At 32.8% G+C, this 22,163-nt stretch overlaps 3 protein-coding genes across 6 annotated transcripts; 2 read left to right on the top strand and 1 right to left on the bottom strand.

The window, feature by feature from the left end:
• Positions 1-1,539: 1,539 nt before the first annotated feature.
• On the top strand, positions 1,540-4,389 carry LOC106759654 (omega-hydroxypalmitate O-feruloyl transferase). The gene is made up of 2 exons (XM_014642937.2): positions 1,540-2,159; positions 3,160-4,389. The coding sequence occupies exons 1-2, from the start codon at positions 1,749-1,751 to the stop codon at positions 4,054-4,056; spliced, it is 1,308 nt and encodes a 435-aa protein (XP_014498423.1). The 5' UTR covers positions 1,540-1,748; the 3' UTR covers positions 4,057-4,389.
• Positions 4,390-10,828: 6,439 nt separating this feature from the next.
• On the top strand, positions 10,829-14,952 carry LOC106762370 (phosphatidylinositol/phosphatidylcholine transfer protein SFH8). The gene is made up of 14 exons (XM_014646243.2): positions 10,829-11,122; positions 11,365-11,662; positions 11,758-11,857; positions 11,954-12,220; positions 12,336-12,413; positions 12,514-12,615; positions 12,719-12,768; positions 12,854-12,953; positions 13,041-13,139; positions 13,253-13,369; positions 13,452-13,581; positions 14,047-14,381; positions 14,491-14,565; positions 14,666-14,952. The coding sequence occupies exons 1-14, from the start codon at positions 11,107-11,109 to the stop codon at positions 14,681-14,683; spliced, it is 1,785 nt and encodes a 594-aa protein (XP_014501729.1). The 5' UTR covers positions 10,829-11,106; the 3' UTR covers positions 14,684-14,952.
• Positions 14,953-15,079: 127 nt separating this feature from the next.
• Positions 15,080-21,472, bottom strand: LOC106762371 (inositol-pentakisphosphate 2-kinase). Of its 4 annotated transcripts, XM_022781008.1 has the most exons (11): positions 21,223-21,472; positions 21,022-21,137; positions 20,723-20,932; positions 20,362-20,509; positions 19,913-19,953; positions 19,623-19,733; positions 19,010-19,422; positions 18,826-18,922; positions 17,162-17,361; positions 16,620-16,749; positions 15,080-15,203 (listed from the first exon to the last, which is right to left on the bottom strand). In XM_022781008.1, exons 2-9 carry the CDS (start codon positions 21,121-21,123, stop codon positions 17,239-17,241), a joined length of 1,245 nt encoding a protein of 414 aa, XP_022636729.1. In that variant the 5' UTR covers positions 21,124-21,137; positions 21,223-21,472; the 3' UTR covers positions 15,080-15,203; positions 16,620-16,749; positions 17,162-17,238. The 4 variants fall into 4 exon arrangements, with proteins under 4 accessions (XP_022636729.1, XP_014501731.1, XP_014501730.1 ...); XM_014646245.2 differs by having other exon boundaries at positions 17,186-17,361; positions 18,826-19,422; XM_014646244.2 differs by having other exon boundaries at positions 18,826-19,422; positions 21,223-21,471.
• Between the last annotated feature and the right edge of the window lie 691 nt (positions 21,473-22,163).

Genomic DNA, 22,163 nt, shown 5'->3' with positions numbered 1-22,163 from the left:
AACGTCTTCATGTTAGGTAGAAGAAATCGTCGGCAGAACAGTGGCCATTTGAGCAGTAGCATGATATTCAATATAGTTGATACTATGAATGCATCATTGTAAGCAGTGATGTTACATTCTGCATAATCATTTTATATGATACACATATTCAAACGCAATTTTTTCTTTTTCAAAAGGTTTCTCACTTGTGTTACCAGTCCTATATACCATAATTAGTATGAACATTACCTTTATTCCCTTAATTTGTTCTTGATCAGAATTTAAAAGCATCTCTGGAACTATAACAAAGCAAGTGATAAGGGTGGGTGCGTATATTTTGTATGGAATTCTTAGACTGTAGGCACACTTTTGTATATTCAATCATTAAAAAAAGAAACCTAAAAATTAAAAGTATAATTAAATTTTTTATAATAAAAATAGAATTTTAGCCATAAAGTTATATTCATAGAATAAAAAAATGGAGATATGAAAATATCACGTCTTTTCGCTACAATATATTAAGACATTAACGAGTGCGTTACACCTCACTTTGACTTCCTTAATAGAACCTAGCCGCAACGTTTTCAATTAAATTAATACGTTTATATATTATATTATTCCTCCAAATTGCAATTACGGTACAATCACGAGATCACATTTTAAACCTTAATATTATGCTTAGTTACAGAATTAATATCCTTTCGATTAGAAAAATATTCCTTGCTCTACTTTTTTCACTTGTAAAGATTTTCCAGAAAACATTTTATTATTTCAGCATAAATATTTAAAACATAAAATATAAATATTTGATCAAAATAATATATCTTAAAATCTTTTACATTAGAGAGTTTTATTTAATAAAGACATTCTAAGATGCTGCAAAATCTTATCGTAGAGTCTGTTATTGAGGAAATAAAAGTTTTGATTTATCATATGACCAATAAAAAGGCTCCCTAAGAATGTAATTAAGAAACCTTGTTGAAGATGTGACAGGTTTCAGTTTTTGCGGCTGAGTAACGTAATTTTAACAGGGATAATGGGAATCATAACCATTTTGATTTATTTATGTTTCCAGAGATTATCCACTAAATTAGAGAATATCAGGCATTAAATACGATTTACTTTCTCTATTACAATATCTGTCCAGATACACATTAATTCTTTTCCCACTATCAATTTTTATTTTATTTTCTTTATATACTTAACATTTTATATTTTTATATACTCACTGTTTACTTTAGTTTTCCATTTTTATAAATTCAATGGATTGGTAAAAAAAGAAAAGTTGAAAAGCACTGAGCCATGGACCCTGTCAATTTATCGTACAAATAAATTATAACCTGACAAAATTATGAATAGTGGCGTCTGATAATTCGTTTTTGAAAAGAAAAATTTTAGACTAATGAAGTCCATATACATCTGATATTTTAAACAAGTACAGACCACCATTTACTCTTACAACACGTGCTACTCACTTTTTTTTTTTTCATCAAACTCAAAATACTCATAAAATAAGATCATTCTTATCGATTAGGTCAAGCTTTTGATAAAGGAATGGGTTAGTGGGTTGACGATTAATTAAAGTGAAACAGTGCATCCCTCTTATCGGCAGAAGCTATTGACTTATACTTAGCATTTGAGCATGATCATCCTAATAGTACAGATTGAAAATAATACAGCCTCTGCTTCCACTCACTTTTTCATTCAATCTATTTTATCTTTTCTCTTTCCTTTCACTCTCTTCAATTCTTCCCATATGCATAATCATTATGGAAGCCCCTGATTGTATGTATAGTGGTGAAGCATTGAGCATTCCTCCAAGCGCTCCTACCCCAAAACATTCTCTGTATTTGTCCAATCTCGACGACCAAAACTTCCTAAGGTTTTCCATCAAATACTTATACCTCTTCAACAACTCCTTGAACTTGGATCTCTTGAAGTCTTCTCTCGCCAGAGTTCTCGTCGATTATTACCCCTTGGCCGGTCGCTTGAGGACCGTCGATCATCACAAGCTCGAGGTCGATTGCAATGGACACGGTGCTCTCTTTGCCGAGGCTTTCACTCACACCACTCTTCATCAACTTCTCGAATCTTCCAAGACTCCAAACAAATCTTGGAACAAGTTCTTGTATAAGGTCCAAGCTCACACTTTCCTCGATGTTCCTCCTCTCGTAGTCCAGGTCAGATTAACTCTTTCTTCCTTCATTTTTCTTAACCCTGCTTAAACCTTCTAATCCTCTCTTCATTAAAAGCTTAACAGTCACACAGAATATGTAACCTGGTGCATTTACTGTCCACTGTTTACGTTTAGGTTCAAAGAACTTTGACGTGAAGACGTGTGCTACAAATACTCTCTCTCTCTCTCTCTCTCTCTCTCTCTCTCTCTCTCCCTCTCTCTCTCTCTCTATATATATATATAATATGAATTTACTGTGACAAGGTTCTACACTTTTTTTTCTGTTAAATGAACGTCTTTCATCACTATGTGCTATCATCCACTTTTCTTCCTTTTCTGATTTGTCTCTTTCACACCGATGAAATCCATTTTCAGAAAACAAAAAATATTCACTACATTTTCTTTACAAAATATAAACCCCCCGGGGAACCAGCCAGATATATGGAAGTTCGTATTTTGTTGGTATCGGTTTTAAGTGGTTTTGTGTTCTTGATTCGTTGATGAACTCAGTAGGTTAGTCACTGCTGATATAATAATTCATGAAAAGAAAAATGTCTTCAATGATGACATTTGTAATATCGGATTACAACTCTAAATGGCAACCTCTGAAGAATGTTTAATAAATGACTTTTGAGTGTTTCTCTTCCACAAAAAACAGAGTTTTTCCCGTAACTTATGTTATTTTCTTTACAACCATTTCTTAATAATGGTATTGATGTTTGATGAGAAAAACATCTTAAAAATAAAATAAGTGATATTTAAAATTCAATAATTAAAAATGAGGTATTTCTTTTTATATAAAAAATATTCATGGCCCTGGTATATTAAATGATTTTTACATCGTACTTTAACATTTTTCTCCGTTTCTTGCATTAATCCATCACAGAAAACTGCTACGTTTCTCTATCAAATAGACTGTATTAATAAATCAGCCACACAAAAGGAAACTCAGAATCTGAAAAATATAAATATAAAAATAAATTGAATTTAAATGTAATTTGCAGGTAACGAGGCTGGGTTGCGGGGGAATGATCCTGTGCACGGCGATCAACCACTGCGTATGCGACGGCATAGGGACGTCTCAGTTCCTACACGCCTGGGCACAGCTGACGAAAAAGCCAGAAGCGGAATTGACGATCATGCCCTTCCACTGGCGCCACGTGCTGAAACCCAGACACCCTGCGCAGGTAAAGTTCCGTCACGCTGGCTACACCGCACCAAACCCAACACCTCAAGTGGACCTCCTAAAGTTCATACAGTCACAGCCCTTGGTACCCGCATCCTTCACCCTCACCCCCTCCCACGTCCTTCGCCTCAAGAAAGAGTGTGTCCCTTCCCTCAAGTGCACCTCCTTCGAAACCGTTGCGGCCCACACCTGGCGCTCTTGGATTCGTTCGGTGGGCCAATCTCTACCGTCCAAACTCACTGTGAAGCTCCTTTTCTCGGTCAACGTTAGAAGAACAGTTGACCTTCCGCAGGGGTATTACGGGAACGGATTCTTGCTAGCGTGCGCTGAGAGCAGCGTGGAGGACTTGGTGGACGGTAACCTGCGCCACGGGGTGAAACTTGTGCAGGAAGCTAAGGCGAGGTTGAAAGAGGAGGAGTACGTAAGGTCAATGGTTGACCTGTTAGAGGACAAAACTGTTAAAACGGATCTTTCCACGAGTTTGGTTATTTCGCAGTGGTCTAGACTGGGGTTGGAAGAGGTGGATTTTGGGGAAGGGAAACCTTTGCATATGGGTCCTTTGACCAGTGATATTTACTGCTTGTTCTTACCCGTCGCCGGTGACGCTAATGCCGTCAGAGTGCTGCTGTCTGTCCCCGAGACCATGTTGGAACGTTTTCAGTATCACATGATGAGACAAAGTCGGGAAGAAAATGAAGAAAACGGATTCTTCTGAATCTCCAGTTTCAGTGTGTTCAACGTTGTTATATCGATCTTTGTTCTGGTTTTTGGTTTTCAGTGGCAGTAATTAATAACAACCTAGTTTTACCTGATGGCATGGAGGAGAAGTTGATTAGTGATGGTGAAAGACAGGTTGATGTGCATCGTATCCTCCTCATTTTCTACAATGCTGTTGGTCCACAATGTCCGTGATTTCTGACTCTGATTTGTGATGGACGCGTCGGTATTACTGTCCCACACATATTATCTCTCAACACTTTCCTTCTTCCATCAGATATGTGACATCAAGTTACCATCATAATAAATATATTATTTAAATAATAATAATATTTTGACAACATTTTTTTATAATTTTTTTATAATGGTGTCATCATTTTATTAGTATATTTGAATTTATGTTTAAAAAAATTATTAAAAATGGATCAATCACAAATTGTGACGTATACATTGTCAAAAAAGTATTGCTATTACTTTTTCCTATTTAAATAATACGTCACCTATGAAAAAGTGGGGAAATTTACTTTATTTCAAATTTCAAAACTAAAAATTAATTCAACTCTTATTAATAAAGATGTTAAATGATAACGAAATAAAAATAAAAGGATTTTTATGATGTGTGTATATTCATTGTTTTTAAAGATTTATTTACTAGGTATAATGTCAGTTTTTAAAAATATGAAATAAATAATTTAAAATTTAAAAAAAAGATAAAAATAAAAGAAAATGTTAAAGAGAGAAGAGGAATAAAGACAAAGGTGTAAGAAGAGAAAGTGAGCATGATAATCTATTTATATATAAAGGAATAAGTTATTCCACATGCTAACAATTTATTTAGCTCACTAAAAAAAATCTGCAACGTTTTCCATGTTATTTATGTTATATCAAATTTAATAAGCAACTTATTCCTTTACTTGTGGAAAGTGATTTCCACTGCGACCCAGTAAGACATAGCTCTAGATTGATTGTGCTGCAAAGAAATGAGGCGCATCCAAAACAGGTTTTATTACAATGAGGAAATATATACCTTTTGCAATATATATACAACAATTCCATTGCAAAAGGTAAGTAAGAAAAAAAAAATCATAAGTGTTGTAATGTTTCGGTGGTGTAATAAACTATATGAATCAATTTTAAATTGAAAAATTTAACATACAGTATAGTTGGTATAACAAATTACATGAATCAAAAGGCACTCAGTGTGTGTTAGCGTTTATCAATCAGAGTACACTTCCACAGTTTTTGTTGTTATCGTTGTGTTATGTTTATTAAACCATGCATGTATCTAGTATGCACGACTGTTCTAGAGATCATGCCAAAATCTCATACAATCGATCCCACTTTACACTTATATAGGTGATTTCATCAATATATTACAAAACATACGCCATACGCCATTCATAAGAGATATGAAAATCATTAAAAACTTTGTTTAAACAAAAATCCTACACTACATAGAATTGTTCTCGATATTTCTAATATTGTTTTTTCTTCCGAAGGGTTTTGTTAGAAGATTTGTTAAATTTTGTTTTGACTTCACCTAGTCCATAAAATTTGTTCCACAGTGTAACAACTGTTTCATTATATTATATCTCAAAAATTGTTGAGACATATTGATTTAAGTAAAAGAAAGGGAAAATATGTTGATGAATGATTTAATTAAAATTGTCTGTGTAAAATAAATGCTGCCATGTTTCACTCTCCCATAATGTCATGTCAAGATGATGGAACCCCAGCTAGTGAGTTGTGACATGTAGATCGATGGTTCTGTCATGAGATTGCCATAAATCACGAGAAGCTAAGAGCTCCATCCATATATATATGATTTCATTTCCCAAATCTAATTAAATCCATCATTCACTTCAAACCAAAAAGGGAAAATTTACTGCTAATCTTATTTACTTTAAACACAGGCTCACCCCTAATCTAATGAAAAGTTTAAGTGATTACGGTATCCATGATTGCTTATGTAAAGTTGAATATACAATCTTACATCTTTACAACAGTCAAAAAAATCTAATGGGGAGGTCCAATGGTTGAGGAATTCTTAAGATAAGATTATGGTTATTATAATTAAAAGCATAATAATAAAAGTAAGAGTGAAGGCACATCATATTGGATTGAGTATCCGAATGGGAATCATCCTCTCTCTTCTGTGCTTTGATTTGATTTCATGATATGCTTTGCACTTTCTTCCTCTAATTATTCCAAACCCTTTCTTCTGTACAATGAACAAGATATCTTTGTCGTTTCAATTTTATAGATATCCATCAACAAATACAACGTTGCTCTTCCTACCTTTTTCACAAAAAGTGCCACAACATTTATCCAACCAAAACCTCGTTTATCCCTTTATTCTTATCAAAATCCATTCATATTGCTTCTCTATATTTTAACAATATTTCTATGCTTATAGTATACAATAGTTTTATTCAGACATTCAATTATGAATTATTATTGTTAATGCATTTAAAGATAACTATGGTAAAATGTTGTAAAATTAATGTAAATTATTTCACACGGTTTGCGTAACTTTTTTTTTTTCAATTTAAACATCTGAAAAAAAAATAGTATATTGGATGCATGGGTTGTGTTTCAATTATGGGATCCGAGACTGAACACTCCAAGCTTTCTCTCGATCTCCAGATCGTCTAACACACGTCAAAGGTTTCCATTGAAAGACCGAACGGTGGTGACCTGCAAGGAAACACTCTAACACTCAAGTCAGCTAGGTCACAAGGCGATCAAAGTAAATGTAATCGGACCAAAAATAAGTTACCTGGTTGTTAAGTTCGTATTTATAAACATCAGACCCAACAATTAGCATGAACTGCTTGTAAATACCGCATCTCCCGTTTCCTTTTATATAATATTCATCAATTAATGACATTAATTACCTTTCAAGGTTACCTCTCACTACATACACTACAGGTTGAAAACTAATTAATGATTGGTTTTGCTGAAGTCTGAAAATTATTAATCAATATACATTATTTTATTAAATAGTGAATTGTTTGCTGATATAAATAAAATAAATAGAATATGAATTTTTATATCTATTTCTCAATCCATGCTTAATCATAAAAAAGAAAAAAATAAGAACGTAATGTCTCGAACGTAGAGTTAAGTTTAATGGTTGATCTAAATTCAAAATTTGTTATCGTTCCATAAGACAGTTTGATGAATTGAAAAGTTAGTTATAAAAAGTATTCGATATCAAAATCAATAAATATTTGACACCTTAAACAATTAATATATATTGAAAACAATAATTTATCTATGTTTTTATATAAATGCGACCTAATTACGATTCAATATCCTAAATTGATTAGTATTTGAACTAATGTCCTTGTAGACTGATTGTACATTTTCTGGTTGGTATATAGACATGAAGATGATTTACGGTTGCATTCCTTTCATGCCTGATTATCTATATTGTTTTGTTCTAAAGTACTAATAATTTATAAGAGAAGTCGTAGAATGAATCATTTTATAAACCTCATAAAAAGAATTCATTTTTTATAATTTATTTAAATAAATTTTAAAACTATAGTACTAATAAACTATCTATTGATGTACACTTTTATATTGACTGATTTTACACAAAATACACTTTGAATATGATACTATTTAATAAAGACATAAAAGTGTCATAATTTCAGATAATTGTTTAGACTAAGATAATAAGGGAGATTCCTAACTTTTGAAATAATAACTCAGGCTATTCTATCCCCGTCTTTAAATATTTGATAATTTAATTAAAACATACTTTAAGTAAACGTCACAAGCACCTAATCCAACCCTCAAATTATGCTTTGTTGTTTTTTTATTTATTTTATTGAACTATGTTTTCAGTTGATGCACACTTTCTGTGGTAAAAGAATACTGAAACAATTATATACTTGTTAATAAATAAATATATATTTTATTTCATATTTTGACAGTGCGATGCAATACGTCGTCACTGCAATATACTGCCAAAATCCCACCCAAACTTCACCTGCGCGCGTGCCATAATAATAATATAACCGAAATTATATATATTAATTTTATGGATATTGATATTTTGACAACTTATTTCGATAACATTTTGAGAATTTATTAGTTTATTTGAATTTATATTTAAAAAAAATATTTTAAATTGACTAATTATATGTGTTGTAAAAAAATTATTAAAAAAATATTATTAAAAGAATTTTTCTTATTTTGACAATTAATTTACTTTGAATAAAGTGTATATTTGAACTGAAATGAAATTATATTTTGTTTTGGAAATTGGAATAAAAAAGGGGCTTTATATGAAAGATAAATAGTGGTGAAAATGGTAATGAGAGTTGAGTCCTCCACCATATGATTTTGGTAATGCTCATCATCATTCCTTACCATATTATCAAACTACCTTGTTACATCAACAATTTTGGATAATACAACGATATTTTAATATCTAATAGATTTTTACACTAATTTTTTGTTTTTTTTTTGATAAATATAAAAGTTTATTTTCTTAATAATAATATTATCTCTAAAACTGATTGTTAAGTGATTGCTAAAATTGTCAAAAGACCACTTGTGTTTTTGATTTCAGATCAACACAATAAAGTTTTTACTACAACCCAACACAAAAAATATACATTATGCACATTTTAATACTTATAATAATATTATTTCGTTTTAATAATATGAATTTATTTTTCATGATTAACATTTGAAATAACTTAGTGATGACCTGGCAATTTTGTAATGTTTAGACCTACATTCACTAAAATGTTATCATCAAGATTATTATCTTTTGTTGAAATTTAGTTTAAGAACTGTTTCATGAAGAATGATGCTTTTGTATATATATATATTCTTTGGAGGTGATGATATTCTATTAATCATACATAAAAAGAATCGAAATCTTTTGAAATCTAAAATATAACATACATCACAAATGTCTAATATGAGGATATCACAAATATTTCAAAGGAGTGATTGATGTCTGTAGTCTTGTAAGCTTTATTTTTCTTGAAGGGACGTCCTTCTAAACTTATCCAAATCAACAACAAATCATAAATTTTTAAAGCTTATGTGAGATATTCCAGAAAATTCATTTTAAAAATATCACGTCAGTTAGTCGAAAGTGTTTTTTCTTTCAAAATACATTTTATAGCTCCTGATAATTTTATTTCAGAAACTTCGTTCTACAAATTTTATTTTTAGAATTTTGAAAAACTTATTCCAAAAAATTGCTGAAACATATAATTTAATTGTTTTTTCTCTCACTTAAATAATATTACAAAAATTGAATCCTTTTGTTTAAAGCATAACAAAACACTACTTTTTATAGTTTTGTCAATTGATTTGAGGTGTGAATCTATGATTACACAAAGAAAAACTAATATTCCGTCGTGCTTTGCAAATAACATAACAAAACTTACTTTTTTTATCGCATAATCATACATATGAAAACTAATTTCCGTCAATGTTAATTTTAAAGCAAGTGATGCGAATATTAAACTAAGGCGTGTAAATAGTGTGGGCCGTATATTATTTGCACACTGCATTAAAAGGACTTTTTTATTTATACACTCATTTTGTTGAGTTCACACCCTTTTTTCTTTACAGAAATGGCATTGCAATCGCATTTCCACCGTGATCGATGCACAGCAGAAAAAATACGGAATAATTTTTATAAAGAGAAAAAAGAAGTGTGAGAGTGACCCAATGGAAATATTAGAAATTTAAAGTTATGAGTGGGCCTGGCCTAGGAATGTTTTGGTTTGATGATTCCCTAATGGGCCTACACGAATAAGAACATTAATGGGAATTTTAATATATTAGAAAAAAAAGGGAAGCAATTTGTGGGCATATTAAAGATTAAAATTGTTCCCTGACCGACATTTAAAATTCAGATTAGATTCTTCTATATTTGTACTGAAACCTTTGACTTCTTTTTATTCAATACAAAAAAAGTGTACTCAATTTTAATTATAATAATGGGAGCACCTACTTTTAATTATTGGATTAAACAACAATTCTGGTTGTATTTTCAATTCAAAATTTTACCTATTTTTTTAACTTATCTACACTCTTTAGGTACTAATGCTTGATATTTTCAGAATATTAAAATTTACTGTTTAAGTATTCAACAGCTTTGACATTTTTATTATTAAAAAAAATACGTGATAAAATAGAATGATGTTTTAGTAATGCTTGATAGAAAAGACCGTATGATGAAAAGTGTATAACAAAGATATTTTCATTTTCGTGAAAAATAAGCGTTTTGGTAGAAGTATATAATTGATTGGATCATGATATTTGAGAATTTTTTTTAACAATTTTTTTACAAGATAGATGTGTTATCACTTTAATAAATTTTGTTTGAATTTATATTTAAAAAAATATTTGAAACGGACCAATCACAAACTACAATTACAACGTGTTATCAAAAAATTATTAAAAAAACTTTTTTCTAATTGATTTTATGAATAAACATTCATAAAATAATTTGGAAGTGATTTTACCATTTTATATATTCTAAAATGATTTTTTATAACAAATCGTGAAACTGTATAACCCAAAGCACACTAAATTATGTTATATGAGAATAAGTTATTAGAAAGGAAAAGGATAAAGGGAAACCAAAATAAGAATTTAAAAAAAAAAATGAAGAAGTTAAAGAGAGAGGTAAAATTGGCGCCAAGTTGCACATCATGAACTCATAAATGGTGGACCCAGCAAGGCAAAGTTAAGAAAATAACGTCTGAAAAATGGAGATAATTTACATGTGAATGAGGTGAAGCATATATAGGATAGATTCGTGTATCAATTTGTTCATTAGATTTCCTTTGTTTCTGAGAACATAATGTTGTATCCAAATTTACTGTACCATTAATTTTGTCTTCCGCCGACACTCCGTGTGTCCGCTTCATTATTAACGAACACTCCGAAAAGGAAAGAACCAACTTACGTGTCATTCACCCCAAAACAAAAAACAAAAACGTTATAAGTTTTCAGATTTATCTGTCTTTGATTTCTGTTTCACTTCCACTCCGTCTTCGTTGACATGTCAACCAACCTCTGTGAGTAACCAAAAAAATCTCCTTTTCTTTCTTGTTTCGAATTCTGTTTTATCATCGTTATTTCGATGTTTCTTGGTTAAGAATTTGTATAAAGATTTCGTTTCTTTTAGATTTTAACGTTTAGATTAGCTAGCTGAGTGTGATTGAATGGAATTAAACTTCAGCGGATTGGATACTTGCCAAGAAATTGTTAGTTCTGTATGAAATTTTTAGTGTTCAGAGTTTATTGTTATTTTGATTAGGCTTTGAAGGATTGGATGAAAGAAGAGAGAGGAAACTGAGTTTCGAGAATAATTCAGAGGATGATCGGTGGACAAGAATTGGAAGTCTGAAAAAGAAAGCACTAAATGCATCAACCAAATTCAGGCATTCTTTTAAGAAGAAAAGAAGCAGAAAAGGTTGTAGCAGCAGGAGCAATTCCCTCTCCATTGAGGATGTTCGAGATGTTAAAGAGCTTCAAGCAGTAGATGCATTTCGACAGGCACTTGTGTTGGATAACTTGCTACCTCCAATACATGATGACTACCATATGCTATTGAGGTCCCAAACACTCTAACTAGGTTTTTTCTTTTGCATATTTTTCTGTGGATAAACTTCTTACACAGGAAATTCACATATTAACACATTTCTTGCAGATTCTTGAAAGCAAGGAAGTTTGATATTGAGAAAGCAAAGCACATGTGGGCCAACATGATCCAATGGAGGAAAGAATATGGAACAGATACAATAATGGAGGTGAGGCATTATGTATTTGATTTCACGATCTGAACATTGATTAATTTATTAAAACTCGTGGTTGATGTATACTACACTATGGTTTCTGCCGTGTAGGATTTTGAATTCAAGGAGTTGAATGAGGTTCTGAAATACTACCCACATGGCTATCATGGCGTGGATAAGGAAGGAAGGCCTGTTTATATTGAAAGGCTAGGGAAAGTTGATCCCAATAAGCTTATGCAAGTTACTACCTTGGAAAGGTATTTGAGATACCATGTTCAGAGTTTTGAGAAAGCTTTTGCTGTTAAGTTTCCGGCTTGTTCTATAGCTTCAAAGAGACACATAGACTCAAGTACAACTATTTTGGATGTTCAAGGCGTGGTAAGTTTTATGTGTCTAAATGGCCAATTAATGTTTTCTAAACACCGTTTTAACTTGAAGTTAATAAAAATTTAAGGTTGGAGTTTGTAATAATATGCTGTCTTTTGTTTTCCAGGGCTTCAAAAACCTAACAAAGTCTGCACGGGAGCTGATCACCCGTCTGCAGAAGATTGATGGTGATTACTATCCTGAAGTATGTAGGTTTTATCTTCATTTTTTTTTTAAAAAATTTTCTTATTGTTCATTCATCTAGTGCTTCTAAGTTCTATTCTCAAAACGATACTACTGTGCAGACACTCTGTCAAATGTTCATCATCAATGCTGGTCCTGGTTTTAAGATGCTCTGGAACACTGTGAAAACATTTCTTGATCCCAAAACCACTTCAAAGATCCATGTATGTGATGATTTTGATTTATTGTTAAAGATTAACCTTTCATATTTTTGGCTCGGAGATAACTTAGGTATAGGTTTCAATTGACTCTTGAATGTTCCATTAGGTTCTTGGAAATAAGTTTCAGAGTAAACTACTTGAGATTATAGACGAGAGGTAACTGTACATTCAATTGTGGTAATGGAGTGATTTCTCAATCAACTTGTTATTTGAGAATTCTGACTAATGGTAAGTTTTGCAGCGAGCTTCCAGAATTTCTTGGTGGTACGTGCACTTGTGTTGATCAAGGTGGTTGTATGAAGTCAGATAAAGGACCATGGCAAGACCCAAACATTTTAAAGGTGACTGCTGTAATGAATAAATTTTAATGGTTCTACTTTGCATCTTACTGAGTCTGTGATTCAACTAGAATAATTTTGGGCATGCAGATTGTTCTTAGTGGTGAAATGGGATGTTCTAAACAAATAGTAACTGTTTCAAACGACGAGGGGAAAGTGATTGAATGTGACAAGATATCTTATCCAATGGTAAAGCTTCCATTACCATCTTGAACCCTGAAAATTTTGTAAGTTTGGAACTTTCAGATGTTATATTAACAAAGTCTTGTCTTCCTTTGGATTCTGGGCTTTTGAGAAAACAGATTAGAGGTGGTAGTGATACATCTACAGGTGAATCAGGATCTGAAGTTGAAGATATTGCTTCTCCCAAAGCGTGTGGGAACTGTATTAGCCCTATGTTAACTCCTGTCTATGAAGAAGTGAGTAACCATGATACATAGATACTGAAAAAAAAAAATGTTTCAATAAATTTAATTTTTTAAGTGACTTTACGTTTATCAGGCAAGACTGGTTGGTAAGACTAGTAGTGATGGTGGTCGCTTAGTTGAGTATGTTCCCATGGTTGACAAGGCCATTGTTGTTGGATCAATGGAGAAACAAGCAACATCGAGAAAGCTACTTTGCTCAACAGGTTATATAGTTCATGCACAATTATTGGTTTTGACATGCCATTATTGTTAGCTGAGAATGGATATTATTGTTACTTAAAACCTGCTGGGATGGATGTAGACACTCATTTGTTTTTTCTTTAACTGAACCAACAAATGACATTTTCAAAATATCTGTCATAATTAATTTCTACGTTGGCATACAGAAAAAATCTTAAGGAATGAGAAACTTGAAATTCCAGTTCAGTAACCATCCCTTTCACAAATTTGTGTTTGGTATTATTTTTCTTCACATTTTTCGCGTTCATTACTTTACTACCTACCATTCCGAAGAGAGATAAAATTTCGTCAAACTACATGTGAAATAAAATTTAAGTTACAATACAAAGATAAATAAATGTATATATTGACTTACTTAGATTTGATTGCTGATTTTTTTTTTTTTTCTTTCGATTACTGAAATGTGAAGAATCTCCTGAATGTTACAGCTGGCATCATTTTGGCTCTTTATACTTTTGCTCGTTCAATAGCATTTCGTGTGACCAAGGGAATACGGTACTCAGAATCTGGTTCTGCCTCAAATGTTCTTAACACGACTGTTGATTCAACAAAGAAGGAGGAATGTCGTCCTCCTTTACGTGCTCCCGGATTCACAACGACAAACCTTTCTTCGTCTACCTTAAAACGCCTCGGGGAGCTCGAAGAGAAAGTTGACATGCTACAGTCAAAGCCTAATGTGATGCCGTATGAGAAAGAGGAGCTGCTCAATGCTGCAGTTTATCGTGTGGATGCATTGGAAGCAGAGTTGATAACTACAAAAAGGGTTTATATCTATTTGTTAATCACTTTTTAAACTTTGGTGTATGTGTGTCGCATCATGTTCAACAATTTTGTGTATATTTATAGACTGGCGTGTTTAACTTCGTAAACAGGCTTTATACGAGGCTTTGATAAAACAAGAAGAACTTATGGCACACATAGACAGTCAGGAAAGAGAGAAATTCAAGGCAAGTGATGATGTTTGCATCTTGTTTAGATGAAGTTCTACTTATGGTGACGTCGTGCATGGGGATTCTTAAAATTGTGTTCTATCTGTTTAAAATGCAGAGAAAGGTTTGCTGGTAAAGAAGGCACAGTGCATGGTCGAGTTGTTCGATGGGTGGTTTCAGTATCATACTTCTCTCCCTCCCCAAATATATACATTATATGAGAACCAATTGACGGGCAATGATGTATAAAATTGCAGGGAAATATTGGTTTGCATTTCTGTCATTTTCCGAGTAAATTTTCATGACATCATGTTAGAATAAAAAAATCACAGTGAACGAACATAAACATTATTTTGCTTGGCAGAAGGATTCATAATGGTACAACACCGATTAGACTTGAGTTAATTACATAATGAAACATTAACTACATTACATCGCATCTCTGACATGAAACCAACTTTTATCTCATCCATCATCTTTTACCTGAGAACGCTTGTACTCAAATCCTGATAATCTTCGGACCATGATGATCTTCATTGAATTGGGTTCTTCAGTCATAGTCACCTTGATTCCGTACAAGTTGAGGCTGTAGTCATGCTTTTACAAGTTGCTTTTGCCTGCACCTTGAACGGAGCAGTTCTACTGACGCTAGATTTCTGCATTACATAATCCCGTCAGACATGTTGGTACTTTCTAACCAAAAGCAGAGAAAGTCTAAACCAAAATGAGCAAATCGTAAATAGTACTTAAGTGTGTCATTAAGGATAAATGACTTTAGAAGTGAAGACATAATTTCCACATAGCAAGAGTGCTACAATGCGAAAGTAGGTTACAATTCATCCATAACATAAAAATTAGACACCATTTGGGAGTTTATAACTAATCTGTAAGAAAAGCACTTGCAGAAACAAAAATCAAGATTTGGTACTTCTTGTTCATCAAGTTCCACTGTACAAGTTGGGCTGAAAATTAAAGTGGCAGCGGAAATGCTAATAGGGAAACTAGACAACCAGTAATGAATGGTAATCTGATAGTGTCCGACCTATATGTACCCTCCCCGGCGAACAAAATGCAGAAACTAAATATTCACAAAAACAAACTCCAATTAATATTCACAACAATTATTCGACTCCACCAAGATTCCTGGGTTCAGTAAACAAATTTTCAACAGTTAACAAATCACAACATATGACAATCAAACCCATGCTATATACCCCAAATGCCCTCCCCAAAAAGACATACCTTATAATCGGTGGAAAACAAAATTGCATACGTTTAATTTAAGAGGGGGTGATATATCAAAAAGCAAATGGCTCTGTCCATGGTTTATGATATATCAATATTCCATAAGGAGTACTATTCAAGTTGTATTTCAAATTACAAATAGCAATGTGTACCCGGGTTAAAAAACGCTATAGCAAGCTAGTGGGTAACCACTATTTTGAAAGTTTCTATATAATTTACAAAGGGTGGGTGTATAGGCATATAAATTTTAATTAATAAAAAAAGCTCAAAATTAATGACATTCATAATCATCAATAAAATTTCAAGGATGTCAAACAAGTAAATACCAACAAAAATAGCACCACGAAAAAGTCTAAATTTCCTTTTCAGCACCATCTTCTAAATCCGAGCTTTCTTTACCATTTTTACAACTATTACAGCTGCAATTTTCATTTCTGAGGATTGAGATCACAAAAATAACCCCCAGAAAAGCTCTAACGTCTCCGTTTACGGGGCATTTTGGAATCAACCAATAGTGTCACTGGGACCCCTATTTGGTCCACTACAGCCGCTACTCTAAACTGCTTCATTACGGCAACCCTTTTAGTGTTCAGGGGCAGCGCTACGGCTATAGTGGTGTTTCAGTGTGCGATTCAAATATTGTCATGAAATAAATTTAAAAATAAAAATTATTGTGGTCACAATTGATTATGAAAGTCATTTGATTGGAATGTGTCAGTATGCTGGTGAAAGCATGACCACTTCTGATAATCCAACCAACACAAGTCCCTTTGTAACTACTGGAACTAGAGACAAAAAAACAAGGAAAAGAGTGATAAGGGAAAAACCTTGAAATGGCTTGTGAGCTCAATGTAGACACACAGAGATCATCAGTCAGGCCACGGCCAAATTAGGCTGACTAAAGAAAAAACTAGAACTGAGCTGAAGCCACCGTCTATAACATAGACCTTCTGAGTACTGTTTACAACATTACATCGCAAAGTTAGAGATAAGATATTTGCAAAGCAAAAACAGGTGTTTGAGTGTTAATGTATTATTGTGGAAAATTGACAGAATATTGACATATCACTTTCCCAATTTCACTAATATGTACAAATCAAAACAGACATGACCTGGACCAAAAGCGTTTAATTTATCTACTGCTTCCGTGTGTGTAGAACCAATATATATATAGACATTTTAGAAATAATAAGGGAGCCAAGAGTCTGCATGTATTAACATAAAAGCTTTCACAAACCAATTCAACATGTCCATCATAAAGAAATTGAAAGTTCATTATATGAAGCACAATATAAGTTTCCAAACTTAAGATATGCATACAAAAACCCTTCTGAAGGATAAATAATATTGACAAATTGCCAATACTTACCAATTCAATCTTCCCAAGTATTACCTATATAACAGAGACTGCTAAATCTAGGTACGCAATTTGTTATGGTTGCAAGTTCATAAATCACTTCCATGGTCCATTTTCGCCATTTCTTTGTAGCAGCTCACTATCTTCTTATCTAATTCATAATATTCTTCCATTTTACTCATTCGCTTCAGATCCAAGTCAATGAAATACACCTAATATATGTCAAGTATCAGTTGAAAGAAAATATAAATGTAAAAAGCATCATACTTATTGTTTTATAAGGATAAAGATAATACAATGATTATAATTGTGGCTAAGGGAGGCAGTAATTCAAACTTGCTTCATATAAATATAAGACATGAAATCGTGAGTGTGATCAAGTCGTTCACAAGATATGGTCTGTGCAGACACATGAAAGCCCCATTTTCAACTGATGTGCTTTCGGTTTTAGTACTTCATGAGAGCAGACACAAATTACAGTTAATAAAAAATGACACCAAAGACAGTAAGGGTGCTTCTTCCAGTTCTTTTGAGTTTTGAGAAACACCCTATTTAGTTGCAACATTTATCCTTTTGATCGGCCTCAAAGTGAGTAGAATATTTATAGAAAACGATGTGGTTGAGCAATTGAAGTAATGTGAGAGGGAAGCATTCAGATTTGCTAGCATTGAAAACTCATTCTCAGTTGTAACAGGGAAACCTTTGGAAGGAGGATTTTTCCTTTAGCATCAGTTAGGAATTCAGTAAAGTATTACAGATATCATTCTATAGCCTCTATTTTTTTTTTCTTTTGTAATTTTAGATACCTTTTGCGATAAGTTTATGCCAAACAACTTTTTTAGTTTACATACAATAGGATGTCCACTCACTCCAGAGCAATAAATTATGAAGTTCCAAAATAGAATAAAAGAAATAAATGAAAAATTAAGTATTAAACACTGAATATACTAATTTTAAAAGGTTAAACTAAAAACATTAAATAAAAAAACTAAAATCAAACCAACCCAAATCTTTTTTCCTATTTCAATTATTCCATTGCCATCTCATTCTAATTCTTCCACTTCATAGGAGTTTATCAATATTCTTGATTGATTTATTATCAGTAGTAATATGCTCTATAAGGATGCTTTTGGTGAAAAAGTATATTAAAACAACGGTTGAACATAACATTTCACTCCCGTGGATCTAATTTTTGTTTGATTTCTCACTATGATCAGCGAGTTTCTCTTGGCAACAATTGAAAATAAAATCTTTCAATATGCCGTTTTTCTTTCAGTGACATCCTTTATTTGGTAGAATATGAGGAAGGCATAAGAATGAAGCTGACAAGTAGGAAAAGAGAGACCCAAAAAATTCAGACTTTTTTTTTTTAATTGTAGTGTTTTATTTAATTGGTTTTTCATTTGATTTTTTTTAAAAATTAGTTATTTATTATTTAGCTCTAATACATTATTTATTTATTTGTATCACTTTGTCATTCACCATTGATCCATTCTGGAATGGTTCAACATTCCACTGGAGTTGAACTCTTTATTCTATTTTGCACTAAAAAAATCAACATCATTCTCAAATGAGGCTCTCAGACTACCAGCAGAGCAACCAAATGAATCATGTAATGCACTGCCTATCTTATAAAAATAAATAAATAAATAATAAAAATGTGAAGGGCTGCCTACCTTGAAGTCAAAGGTTTGCTTAGTTGACTGAAGATACACGGTATTGCATACAGATCCAGAATCCCCCTCTTTCCTTGGTCTAAAACATATCATAAAGCTGCAGTCTTTTGCAGTTGCTGCTATTAGAAAGTCCTTTACAATTCTCAAGCTTTCATCCAACGAAGCCGAATGTAAAGAGGTATACCTTTTCCGTTGTTCTGCACTCAATTGTCTACATACCATACACTGCTGATGAGTAACATCATAATATGCATGGATGGCTCCTTCTATGTCAACACTGTCAAGCTTCTGAACCTCCAGAAGCCGATCAATAACTCCTGATTTCTGCACAGCCTCAGTAACAAGAGTAAGCAAGTTCTCTGTACGTAGACCTTCGTCAGATCGAATGACAGACTTAAGTGCATCTTCAAATGCTTTAGCAATACAAATGTTAGTATTTTCGGCACCACCTCCCAGACCACCAAATATGAGAGAGCCGTTCATAAATACACGGAAATTGTTTTGAGGTGAAGTGAAGAGATCATTGATAGCTTTAAAAGTTCTTTCCTTTGATCCAGAGAATAGATCAAGTGGATTGTATTCACTGAGCAAAGATATCTGCAAAAATATTGGATAAAACTGTTTAAAATTTAAAGGTTAAAAAAATAATGTATGTATAAGTGAAATTCTAATAACATCCATCAACAGAACAACAGATTAAATAATGACTCCGAGACTACATGACATCACCACTGGAAGAAGTATGCACTAAGCAGAAACAGAACCACCAATGAAGGCAAAATTTTGTGCACGGGTACCTCTCCTTGCTGCAATTTTAGAACTTGATGCATTTGAAAGCGAGTTATGGTCCTTTTGACAGCAGTTTCTTCAGATATGTATCTTGAAAGAGGAAGAAATCCCCATTTGGGCTACTTGTTCACAACAACACTTATAATGTTAACAACAAGCAAAAGAAAAAGTAAGGGGGAACAAGTTTGATACTTAATTTAAAATTTTAAAGTTTAAACAAAGCTGTTGTCTAATAATGAGAAGAAGGAGAAATTTTGACACCAAAGAATCATAATGTATGACACTATAAAGAGCGTACCTTTATCTCAACAGATATGCTGGGGCTCGATCCTAGATTACCTGAAATAAAACAGAGAGCTTGTAACAGAACTTTCAAATGTTTAGCAGATGCGTTGTGAAGTGAGAAAATTTGGATGTGTTTACTAAATTAATATTACAAGGGATAACAACAAATAGGAAAGAGACTAGAGATTATGGTTTTCTTGTTGGAAGTGTACTAAGCATCACTATAGAATACTGAAACGATTAGTAGCATGTCTCCGGTTCAACCCTAAAACCTGCCCTCCCTTTCTTCTATTTTTGCTTTCATGGTGTCCGTTTGGATGGATGATTTCTCAGCGTGGTGCTATAAATTGTTAACTGAAAGAAATATAGCGACAACAGCAACTACATACTCCAGAATTCCACATGCACAAAGGGTAACAATTATTCTTTGTACACAGCAAGTTCTCAAAGGCATCTCAATACCATGAGTGAAGAGTGAATGATCAGACATGAGAAGCACAGAATCACGATGCATGTCGACCAGTGCATTATCAACTCTCCAAGCAGGACGTTGATAGATAACATTCTTTTCAATCGATTCAAGAAATTCCCTCGTCACCCCCACAAGCATCTAAACAAAGTAATGAAGGATAAGTGAGAGTCAGAGATCATAATCAGTAACCATTAATCTCACATAAGATCTTCCACACTGTACAAAAAGGTGGCATGGATGATTTATTAATTAACGAACTATCAAAAACCGCTGAGTAGTACATTTATAAATAACAAAATCAATCCCAACAGAATGTCGGGGATTCGGGGGGCAACACAACTCAACACATACCCCGGCATCGACAAATTTGGAACCAAGCAATGGCTTCATAACGTGGTGGACAAATTGTTGGCTTGCAATGTCATTGTCCGGCGATGAAATGAGTTCATGAACGTCTTTCCAAAGCAGGCGTTCCTGCGCAGTCAAGGCAGAGGGGCTCCTCATAGTCATGGCCTCAGCGCCACTCCTCGGAGCCTTACGAATGCGCATCACTTTCCCAATCTGAAAAATCAACACCATTACCAATGTACCATTGATCAAGCTTCCATTATGATCCAATTCGATCAAAACAAAGGAATTGAGGAACGTACAAACGTAGAAAACGATCCGGTGTATGCGAGAACGAGGTTAGCAGCTCCTTCGCCCCGGTAAACCCACTCACCTGCGTCCTTTTCCTGTAAAATCACCTCCATCAAACAGCTTTTGCCTGAGAAAACGAACGATTATGAGTGAAGCATTTCATCGAAAACTATCAAGACACTCCAAATCAATCATAGGAAAAATTCAAATACCTAACTAGAATGCACTGAGAAACAAAAAACAAAACCCTGTTGGCCACTGTGCCCAGCTACAGTAATTGCGGCTCAGATCCTTCATTTGTTGTATTCTGACGTGATTCTCGAACCCAATTTTTCATTTACTTAAACTTTTTAGTTAATTATTCAATAATTGTAAAATTGTTTTTTTTTTTGTGTGTGTGGAGCTAACCAAAAAAGGACATTGCAATGCAACAATTTCACTGTTTTAGAAACATATATATTGGAAATGGATGTACCTTAGTTTAACAGAATTACTTTTACCGGATTTCAACCTTTTGACATTACTTGAGCTAAAAAGTTTTATAATTCAATTATAAATCCCTTTTATAAAATAAGGTTATACATTTATTTATTAATCACAAGAAATTAGCCCACTAAAATTAGCCTTATGGTGAATTGGCAATAAAGCACTACTTGGGAGTCACTGTGTGCCGTTGATAGTTGCATATTCTATCACCACCATCTTCAATTGCGCAAGACTAATTAATAATTTCTTTGAATTCCCTCAGGTTAAAGGCAAATTAATTTAAGACACGTTTTTTATAATCTTCTCCAAAAAAAAAAGAAAACAATAAATATAATTTATTTATAACTTTAAACCTACACCGTTAACTTAAATATAGTTTTATAAATAACACCTGTGTTGTCAAACAAAAAAATGATGATGATTCTACTTTATAAAAAGGATTTTAACCCTCTAAGAAAATAAAATTACTTATTTTTTAGTATTAATGATTTTAAGTTTAAAAAAAAATTATCATATTTTTAGTATAAATTATTTTATTAGTAAATAAAAAATAATTTTAAATTTATTTTAGATGTTTCTAAACCTTTATCTTGCCAGTGGTGTAACACGATTAAACAATTAATGTAGCATTGTCCCACTCCCATCTCAAAGTGGAAGCCTGAATGTT

Source organism: Vigna radiata, chromosome 5, assembly GCF_000741045.1.
Source record: "Vigna radiata var. radiata cultivar VC1973A chromosome 5, Vradiata_ver6, whole genome shotgun sequence".
NCBI classification, from domain to species: Eukaryota; Viridiplantae; Streptophyta; class Magnoliopsida; order Fabales; family Fabaceae; genus Vigna; species Vigna radiata.
Note: the sequence above shows the minus strand (reverse complement) of the source record. Positions and strands in the feature narration are given on the sequence as shown.